This window comes from Orycteropus afer, unplaced genomic scaffold, assembly GCF_000298275.1.
Source record: "Orycteropus afer afer isolate SDZICR_OR568_19922 unplaced genomic scaffold, OryAfe1.0 scaffold00175, whole genome shotgun sequence".
Lineage (NCBI taxonomy): Eukaryota > Metazoa > Chordata > Mammalia > Tubulidentata > Orycteropodidae > Orycteropus > Orycteropus afer.
In genome coordinates, this window is record NW_006921762.1 from 6,830,125 (window position 1) to 6,841,044 (window position 10,920).

Genomic DNA, 10,920 nt, shown 5'->3' on the forward strand with positions numbered 1-10,920 from the left:
TCTCCAGGACTATCTGATCATTCATTTTATAAAAACCTAATCCACTCATTTCTTCTACATGTAATCTTAAGGTTTCATAACTTTCTTACATGTTGAGGCCAAGCATGGAGGCCAGGGTCACTGGAACAGAACAAGTGAGGGAGTAGTCAAAGTCAGAAAGTGTGGGAGAACTCATCATACTGAGCCTTGTAGGCTGTTTTAATATTTTGGATTATACCCAAAAATCTCAGATCTCATGAAATTTATTTTTTCTTGAAGGTGGTGAATTCTTGCTCTACTGGGAAGTAGAAAAGTGCTTCGTAGTAAAAAAATATGCCTCCCAAGTTCAAACGCCACCTAAATGATGATGATGTCACTGGTTCTGTGAAAAGTGAAAGGGTAAGTTCAGAATTGAAGCTTTAAAAAAGAAAGATCCAATATGTTTTCAGTCCTTTTGTATATAATTTATTTCATAAAAATCTAAAATTTATGGCTTTATTCTAATTCTGTCTTCTTAGTAAACAGATTAAGAAATATATTACTTAGATTGGTGACTCATTGAATTCTACTTCCATTATCTACCAAGTCAGGTTCACAGTTTCTTTCTAGTCTTTAAGATAAATTTTATAAAAATACACAATGTCTTACTCAGAATTTTTCAGAGTTTAGAAAGGTAGTAAAGTATATATTATCTAATAACTTTTGGAGGCCTTGAGTACCAAAACCCAAACCCATTGCTGTTGAGTCAATTCTACCTCATAGTGATCCTCTGGGACAGAGGAGAACTGCCCAATAGCGTTTCCAAGGCCATACATTTTTAAAAACAGACTGCCACATCTTTCTCCTGCAGAATGGTTGGTGGATTTGAACCGCTGACCTTTTGCTTAGCAGCTTAGTGCTTAACTTCTGCACCATCAGGGCTCTAGGGCTTGGGTAGCCCCTTGAAATCAAACACATTAATATTTCTCAGTGATATATATAATTATTTTAAGTGTATAAAAAAATAAGCTAATATCAATTCAGGTGAGATTTGCCTCCAAATAAATTTTGCTGTCAAATTTACAAAACCTTTTAGTTTTCAGAGCTTTTTAATTTTGGAATTTCAGGTAGGGGATTCTGGACCTGTAATTGCCTCAGAGTCCAGAGTATCTGGACTTTAATTTATTTAATTAATATAATATAATTTATATAATTATATTAATTTATATAATTAAAACATTATATAATGTTTTAATTTCTAGCTTATTACAGAAACATTTTATATAGGTATGGATAAATCTATAAATTGTGTAGCATTTTGGAAGAAGACATTTGATATGAGTGTTCTGAACAGGGAAGAAACCCACTACCATTGAGTGCATTCGACTCATAGTGACCCCCCCATAGGGTTTATAAGACTGTAAATCTTTATGGAGGTAGATTGCCTCATCTTCTTCCCAGGGAGCAGCTGATGGGTTTGAACACTGACCTTCTGGTTTGCAGCCAAATGTTTTACCCACTGAACTTACCACCAAATGCCTTACCACCAGAGCTCCTTTATTTTTAGAATAAGTACTCAATAAATCATTACTGAGGAAAGAAATTAATATTCTTAGTACTTTTTACCCAGCAGCCTGAAAGCTTCCCTCACTCCCTTTGTTCTTAATATTCATTAATTTACTCATTCATCCCACAATTATTTGTTGACCACTTTCCATATGCTAGGCAGTTTGCTGAAAACTGGAGGGCAGGATCTGTCTCTGCCTTTAGAGAACTTATGGTCAGTCTACTTAACTTTGTTTTACATGTTCCTTTTTGCACAACCTCAGAAACTCATATTTTCCACTTTATCTAATATCTTAGAATTTAGAAGTATATTTGAATATAGTGATAAGCAGTTGTCTTTCCTTGTTCTAATTCTTTGAACAGTTTAGTTTTGTTTTGTTTTGTTTAAATGTAGTTAGAATCTACCAGTTGGTTAAATCTTCAAAAAAAAACCAAACTCACTGCCATCCAGTTGATTCCAACTCACAGCAACCCCCATTGGTCTCCAAGGTGGTAAATCTTTATGGAAATTGAGTGCCCCGTCTTCCTTCCATGGAGCAGCTGGTAGGTTTGAACCACCAAAATTCTAGTTAGCAGTCAAATGCTGTTCTGGTGATCTAGTGCCACTCTGACAGAAATATACCACAAATGGGTGGGCTTGAATAAACAGAAGTTCATTCTTTTACAGTTTGGGAGGCTAGAAGTCTGAGTTCAAAGTGCCAGGCTCTAGGGGCTGGGTGAAAGCCCCTCAACCTTGGGTTTCTGCTCTGCCTTTTGCTCCTGGCCCACTGAAGCTGAAGGCTTCTCTTCTCTCAGACAGCTGCTGGCTGAACACTGGAGGGCAGGATCTGGAAAATTTTACCAAACATTCAGGGAAGAGTTGACACCTATACTACTCAAGTTATTCCAGAACATGGAAAAAAGTGGAATACTTCCAAATTCATTTTATGAAGCAAGCATAACACTAATACTAAAACCAGGGAAAGGCACCACTAAAAATGAAAACTGCAGACCAATATAGATGCAAAAATCTTCAACAAAATCCTAGCCAACAGAATCCAACAACATATCAAAAAATAATACATCCTGACCAAGTGGGATTCATACCTGGTATGCAAGGATGGTTCAGCATCAGAAAAACAACCATGTAATCCACCACATAAAACAAAACAAAAGAACCATATGATCATATCAATCAATGCAGAAAAGGCATTTGATAAAATCTAACACCCATTCCTGTTCAGAACTCTCAGCAAAATAAGGATAGAAGGGAAATTCCTCAACATAATAAAGGGCATATATGCAAAGCCAATGGCCAACAGTATTGTTAACGGAGAAAAAGACTCAAAACATTCCCCTTGTAAACGGGGAACCAGACAAGAATGCCCTCTATCACCACTTTTATTTAACTTTGTATTGGAAGTTCTAGCCAAGGTAATAAGGCAAGAAAGAGAAGTAAAAGGTATCCAAATTGTCAAGGAGGAAGTAAAGCTATCTCTGTTTGTGGATGACATGATCCTGTATATAGAAAACCCAAAGGACTCAACAACAACAACAACAAAATTACCAGAACTAATACAGAGGTCAGCAAAGTGGCAGGATACAAGGTCAACACACAAAAATCAGTTGGATTCCTCTACATCAACAAAGAGGTCTCTGAAAAAGAAGTAAGGAAAACAATACCATTTGCAATAGCTACCAAAAAGATAAAATACCTAGGAATAAATCTTACCAGAGATACAAAAGATTTATGTAAAGAAAACTATAAAATACTACTACAAGAAACTACAAGGGATCTACATAAATGGAAAAACCCGCCTTGTTCATGGATAGGAAGACTGAATATTGTGAAAATGTCAATACTACCCAACACATTTAGTGCAATCTTGATTCAGATACCATCAACATTTTTTAAGGATATGGAAAACACAATCACTAACTTCATATGGAAAAGAAAGAGACCTTGGATAAGCAGAACACTACTGAAGAATAAGAAAAGTGGGAGGTCTCACACTCCTGGATCGCAAAACCTACTATACAGCCACAGTAGTCAAAACAGCATGGTACTGGTACAATGATAGACCAATAGGGCAGAATTAAAAAAAAAACAGAAATATACCCATTCATCTATGGACAGCTGATCTTTGACAAAGGACCAAAACCCATTAAGTGGGGAAGAGATAGTGTCTTTAACAAATGGTGCTATCAAAATTGGATATCCACTTGCAGAAAAATGAAACAAGACCCATACCTTACCCCATACACAAGAACAAACTCAAGTTGGATCAAAGACTTAAATGTAAAACCCCAAACTAAAAGTTCATCAGAGATAAAATAGGGGCAAATCTAGAGGCCCTAATTTATGGCATAAATAGACTATCAAGCATAACCCAAAATGCACAGGTGATGGAAGAGAAACTAGGTGACTGGGACCTTTTAAAAATTAAATTCTTATGAGCATTGTAATACTTCTCCAAAAGGGTAAAAAGAGATTCTACAGACTAGGAGAAAATATTTGTGTATGACATCTGACAAAAGATGTCTCCAAAATTTATCTCCAAAACTTATAGAAAACTTGAACACCTCAACACCAAAAAGACAAAAATGCAATTAAAAAATGGGCAAGGGACATGAACAGATAATTCACTAAAGACGATGTGCTGGGGGCTGGCAAACACATGAGGAATTGCTCAGTCATTAGCCATTAGAGAGATGCAAATCAAAGCAATGATGAGCTATCATCTCACCCCATCAATAATAGCAAAGTTCAACAGGAAAGAAAATAACAAATGCTGGCAAGGTTGTGGACAGATTGGAACTTTCATACAGTGCTGGTGAGATTGTAAAATGGTACAACTGTTGTGGAAAATGATACGGTGTTTCCTTAAAAAACTGAAAATAGAAATACCGTTTGAACCAGCAATTCCATTACTAGGAATATATCCTAAAGAGGTGAGAGACAGGACATGAACAGGCATATGCACATCCATATTCATCACTGCACAATTCACAATAGCAAAGAGATGGAAACAACCTAAATGCCCATCAACAGATGAATGGATAATCAAATTATGATTCATTCACACAATGGAATACTTTGCTACCTTAAAGAGCAATGAAGAATATGTGAATCATCTCACAATGTGGATGAACTCAGAGGACATTATGCTGTGTGAAATAAGTCAATCACAGAAGGACAGATATTGTATGAGCCCGTTACTATAAAATGTCAAGGAAGGGTTTGCTTAGTGAAGGGAACTCACTTTGTAGGTAATGGGGATGAGAGGGAAGGAGAGGAGAAAATTTTGAACTAGTTAGGGGCCACACACTGAATTGGGTAAGGAGTGGGACGGTATGGAAAGAGTCTGTGTGTGGTGTAGTAAATTACTTAGTGTGGCTTCCCTACCCATAAGTCTTTGTAAACTCCAAGGTGGGATTTTCTATGAGCAACTGAAGAGCTCCGGATTACTGAAGTTGTCCACCTGGAGTATTTCTGTTGGGAGTGGCACAAAACAATGTTTTGGGAGGTGCCCACTCTCTCTCAAGTGCTTAGAGTTCTGATGCTATGATTGGCTAGTTTGACCACCCTGCTGGGCTCAAAAGGAGGCCTCCTAGAGGCAGAACGCTCTCTGACTTCTGGTTGAGGAAGACGTGCTGCTGCAAGAGACACGCGCTCCTGAAAAAGACACGCACTGCTGGGAAAGAGATGCAAGAGACGTGCATTGCTGAGTGAGACACCGAGGGACACCCACTGCTGGGAGAGAGACTGTGAGAGACTGTTGGCTGAGGGATGGTGGGCTGGGAAAGAGACTGAGCTTGAATTGTAGCCTGTGGTGCTTCCCTAATAAACCCCATAATCTGTGAGCTCTGTGTGGCCACTGCAGCGAATTATCGAACCCAGGAGAGAGGTGGTGGGTCCTTTGGGAGGAACAGTTGGAGAAAGGGCTGGAGGGAGGCAGCATGTCTGGCCTGACAGGAATAGGCCTTGGGCTATTGATGGTGATTCTATCTTCCTCTTGTGGGATTAGAGGAGGTCATAACATGTGGCCTCCTTGCCCTTTTTGCACTGTGACCAGCATAGTAATATTGGGGAAAGGGAGAACACTGAATTGTGCACATAAGATATAGACAACAGAGGCTAGTACCAGTATATCCACAATACTGCATTACCACTAACACCAAATACCAGACTACAGATAAATACATACACAATTGAAAAGATCAGGTGGGGGTTGGTGAACAATTAATACGGTGAACAGGAACACACTCTAGACCAATGATGGATTCAGCTGAGGATAATCTTGCACAGATAATAGTGATGCAAAATAACCACAATCGTTACAGAAGCAACAGAAGGCAGACTTGGAGCAATCCCTCATAGACAGCCAGACGCCTTGGGAGAGAGAACCACTGGATCTGCCGACTCAGGACCATAGTATTGGTCCTGAGAACATCCAGCCCAGGGTGATGCACGCCCCTGCTCTATGGAGATGCACCCCTTGGAGCATTCAGCCATGGGGCACCAGTTGGGCAACATTCACATGGAGGAAAAGCTGTACAGACAGAAGTGCATAACTAAGAAGGGCACAGGGATGGGGGGTTGCTAGGAAGGGAGAAGAGGAGAGTGGGTTAGGGTTGGGAATGGTAATTGGGGAGTAAAACCAAATGTACACAAACTGTTGAATGTAAACCAAATTCTGCTCTGTAAATTTGCACCAAAAGCACAATAATAAAAAAAAAATCATATAGAACATGTACAATCCTAAATCAATTCTACTACCGAGACTAACTGTAACACTTTGTGTTTATTTACATTATAAGTTGATTCCTTCCAGAAGTTATTGTAAAAATAGGATGTTGGGTACCAACACTGAAAAATGTTGGCCATTTATTTAAACAGACTTCCTTTTTGGATGTTTATCAGATTATGAAGCTTAATAACCTTTTGGCTATAATAATCTATAAATTAATTTAAAGCTCTAAAAAGTATTACTCATCTTTTGCATTATACTTTTCTTTTGTAACAACTTTATTGAAATGTAATTCACATACCATACAATTCACCCACTTAAAGTGTACAATTTTTATCAAGTATATTTGTAGAGTTGTGCCACCATTACTATAGTCAATTTTAGAACATTTTCATCATCCTAAGAAAAACCATGTACCCTTTAGCAGTCATCCTCTGTTTTCCCCATCCCTTCAGCCCTAGGCAAATTCATAGTTCTGTCTTTTCTGGACATTTCATATCAATGAAATCATATAATATATGATCTTTATGACTGGTATCTTTCACTTAGCATAATATTATTCAAGGTTCATTCATGTTGTAGCACATATGTGGTAGTTCAGTTTGTGTGTCAACTCGGCTGGGCCTGGTTGAGTGGCTGGGCAGCTGGTGGTAGTTAATCTCCATTAGGAGACTGGCAATCAGCTCCATGGTGGGATCTACCACAAGCAGCTGGGTAGCTGCCTTTGGGTATGTAGTCTGCTTCCTGTATATAAGGAGAAGCCTTTAGGTGTGGTCTCTAGCTTATGGCATGCTTGGACCCTGCATGTAGCCGTGTCATTGCTCAGCAACCTGCTATGCTCTGCCGACTTTGGGACTTACAATGGACTTAAGTTAATGGCCTGCCCTGTGGTTTGGTAACATTGGGACTGTGCCTTTTTATTTGTCAACCTTGGGGCTTCTCAGCTTCAGCAGCCAGTGGCTGTCTGAGTGAAGAAACGCCTCTAGCTCCAGTGGGCCGGGAGCAGAGGCAGAGCTGGACCCCAAGGTTGAGGGGCTTTCACCCAGCCTTAAAGCCTCTAAATTGTAAGCATAAACTCCTGTTTGTTAAGGCCATCCCATTTGTGGTATATTCTTGTCAGAGCGGCAGTGGGTAACCAGAACAATATACTAGGACTTCATTCTTTTTTATTGTAAAACAATATTCCATTCTATGGATATACCACATTTTGTTTTTCTGTTCATCAGTTGATGAACATTTGCCTGCTACTTTTTGCCTGTTACGAATAATGCCACTATGAACATTCATGTACAAGTTTTTGTATGGACACAAGCTTTCATTTCTTTTGGATATATACCTAGAAATTGGGTTGCTAAATATTGTAGTAACTCTCAGCTTTTGAGAAACTGCCAAAATGTTTGGCAAAGTTATTTTTACATCCCTACCAACAATGTATAAGTGTTCCAACTTTTCCACATCCTGACAAAACTTGTTATTATCTGTTGTTTTATTTATTGATGTATTTTTAATCCCTCCTAGTGGGTATGAAGTGGTATCTCATTGTGTCCCATTATACTTTGGCATTGAGTCCCTTGCTGTATATTTGTTAGATATGAATGGGTGAAAAGGTGTTGTTTTTCATGATGTATTTCTCAGCACACAATTATAACAAATACACCTTATCTTTACTATCATCATCCTCTAACTAACCCACATGAAGAACTGGATCATAAATGTAATTATTGTCTATTACAGTTATCAGCTAGAATATCACTCAAGAAGTATTTGTTGAAGGAAATAAGATGGTGGAATAGACAGACAAGCTACAAAGACCTTCTTAAACAAAGAAAAGATAAACCAGTTGACACAGATACAGAAGATAATCCTGGAGCCCTGAGCTTTGAAAGGAAGAATATAGAACTGAATTAAATACCAACTAGTAGAAGAACCAGAATGAAAACAGTAAATAAGGAGACAAGTGGAGCTGAAAAAATGTTGGCCATTTATTTAAACAGATTTCCTTTTTAGATGTTTATCAGATTATGAAGCTATCTGTCAGCTATCCTGATGGCCTGGCCTGTTTGAATATTACAAATGTTATTAGGATCTGGGAAGTAACCTAAAAATTGGCCCTGCTTGCCAAGGGCTGCATGGATAACTGCACTGGTGGCTGATGACTAAAAAGGGATACAGCAAAGAAGGAGACAAACTGAGCTGTGGACTTTCGGCTCTCTGGAGGGTACAACCATTTTGAATATTTACAAGTGGTGTAGCCAGTTTGGATATTTAAAGTGGCAGCATTCAGATTCCAGACCTAAGAATAGGCTCTGCTTGCTGAGGACAGCATGGGCAATCACACTAGAGGCTGATGACTGGAAAGGTTCAATATTCCCTTTTTCACTCTTATATACCACACCCTCTTAGGTGAATGGAGGTGTGGCCATTACCCACCTCCACCCACCTTCTGAATCAGTAGGAATTCCATTCCAGTCTGTGTGCTCTGATGGAGCCTGGGTACCCTGCCCTGCTCCCACCCACCCCAACATTTGTTTGTTTCTTTGTTTTAAAATTATTCTTTTTTACTTTTTTATAATTTTTATTCTTTCTTTTTCCCTTCCTGAGTTCTGGTTTTTTTATCTCTTCCCTTTTCCTGGTTCCCATCTTTTTTCTTTCTTTAGGTTCTTCCCATCCCCTGTTTTTCTGATTTTTTTTCTTTATTATTATTTCACTCTAGCTCTTTTCTCTTATTTCTCCCCCTCCCCAGACATTGTAGATTTTTATTCCTCTTCTTCTATTTATATTTCTTTTGTCTTTTTAAAGTATTTCTTTAAATATTTCTTCTCATTAATTGCCTTTCCTTTTTTTTTTTTTGGTGATTGTTCCTGAATGTTTATGCAATGTGTGTTTTTTGTCCTCTTGTTTTCACTTTTTTTGTGTTTTTTATTGTTCTTTTTGTCTAACTGAGTGGGAGATAACAACAGTGCCCATATGACCCAACCATACCCGCACCTCCTAAAGTCCCACCTACTGAGTGAGGGCCACCAGTTGCTTCTGCACCAACTGGCCAGTGATAGATAACAGCCAGCCAATACAAGACTGACTCACACTTAATTGCTCTTCACAAACAGCTAACAGAGATCTGTGCACCCACTCTCATTCCCTATTACAGTCACCAGAGGCAGGTGGTGAGGGCATAAGTTCTGCCAGCTAGTGAGCACAGGAGCACAATACCCTGCTTACTCAGATATAGCAAAACAAAACAAAGAAAAAAAAAGTCTTGAGTGAATCACATCAACATACACTTACCATTTAAATAGAAATAGAATGATATCACAATGTCTCGGAGACAACAGACCATACAGTCCACACAAAGAAGTAAGATAAAGTAGTAGAAACAAGGGAGCAGGATACAGACCCAGAAAACATCCCTGAGGAAGAAACAGCATTGGAACTACCCGTTAAGGAATTCAAAAGAATTATATTTAGGTACCTTCAATGGAGTGAGAGACAGATCAAGGAAAACACTGACAAAATTAAGGAAAACACAGACAAAACCCTAAAACAATTTCAGAAAACAATACAAGAACAAAATGACAAAATAAATGAAAAATTAGAAATGATGCAAAATTTAGAGATAGAAATCCAGAAGGTTAATACTAAAATTTCAGAATAACACGTTGTACAGGCAAAGGAGTAGAATTCAATCAATGGAGGATGGAATTAGTGAGATTGAAGACAAAGACCTTAATCCTACTTTGGTTAGAAAATCAGAAAAAAGAAATGATTTAAGAAAGCCTAAGGTTCCCGTGGGATACCCTCAGGAGGAATAACCTATGTGTAATCGGAATTCCAGAACAAGAAGAGACAAGTAAAACCACAGAGAAAATTGTCTATTTGTTGGAAGAGAATTTCCCCGATATGATGAAAGACGAGAATATATCCATTCAAGAATTTCAATGAACCCCAAACAGGATAGACCCCAAAAGAAAATCATCAAGACATATCATAACCAAATTCACCAAAGACAAAGAATCTTGAAAGCAGCATGGGAAAAATGAAAATTTACCTGCAAAGGGCAATCAGTAAGACTAAGCTCTAATTTCTCAGCAGAAACTGTGCAGGCAGGAAGGCAATGGGATGGTAAATATAAAACCCTGAAAGAAAATTATTTCCAACCAAGAATTATATACCCAGCAAAATTGTCCCTCAAATATGATGGTGAAATCAGGACGTTTCCAGATAAGCAGAAATTAAGGGAATTTGTTAAAACCAGACCAACTTTACAAGATGCTAAAGGAAGCCCTTTGGACAAACAATCAACAACAACAAATAACAACCAATCATTACACACATGATAACATGACCCAGAAACCAACCCAGTTATGGAAATATCTAAAGTAAAGTAAGCTTACAAGACTGTGAAGAGGGAACCAGAGACATCAATTGGCAAATGAGGACAATTATAAACCAAAAAGAGGGAAAAAGTAGTGTAGTTACAGAACTTCTATGTTCCATATTATTTTCTGTGCTGAGCTCGTTTTGTTTATGAATTGTGTTATCATTCCCGTTGTTGCTGTTGTTTTAGTATACGCTGAATATTTGTGCTTGTCCTCTTTTTTATTGTGATGTGAAGGTTTATAATTTTTCTTTGAGGTTACCCTATGATTTATAAATTTATCCCCAAGTT

The 10,920-nt window shown here is 38.2% G+C and overlaps 1 protein-coding gene across 1 annotated transcript in view; it reads left to right on the top strand.

The window, feature by feature from the left end:
- Positions 1–312: 312 nt before the first annotated feature.
- VAMP4 (vesicle associated membrane protein 4) overlaps positions 313–10,920 on the top strand; it is a 52,030-nt gene continuing 41,422 nt past the window's right edge. The window contains exon 1 of the mRNA XM_007947123.2: positions 313–378. Within this exon, the coding sequence (XP_007945314.1) occupies positions 313–378 (66 nt within the window). The remainder of the gene's footprint in view (positions 379–10,920) is intronic.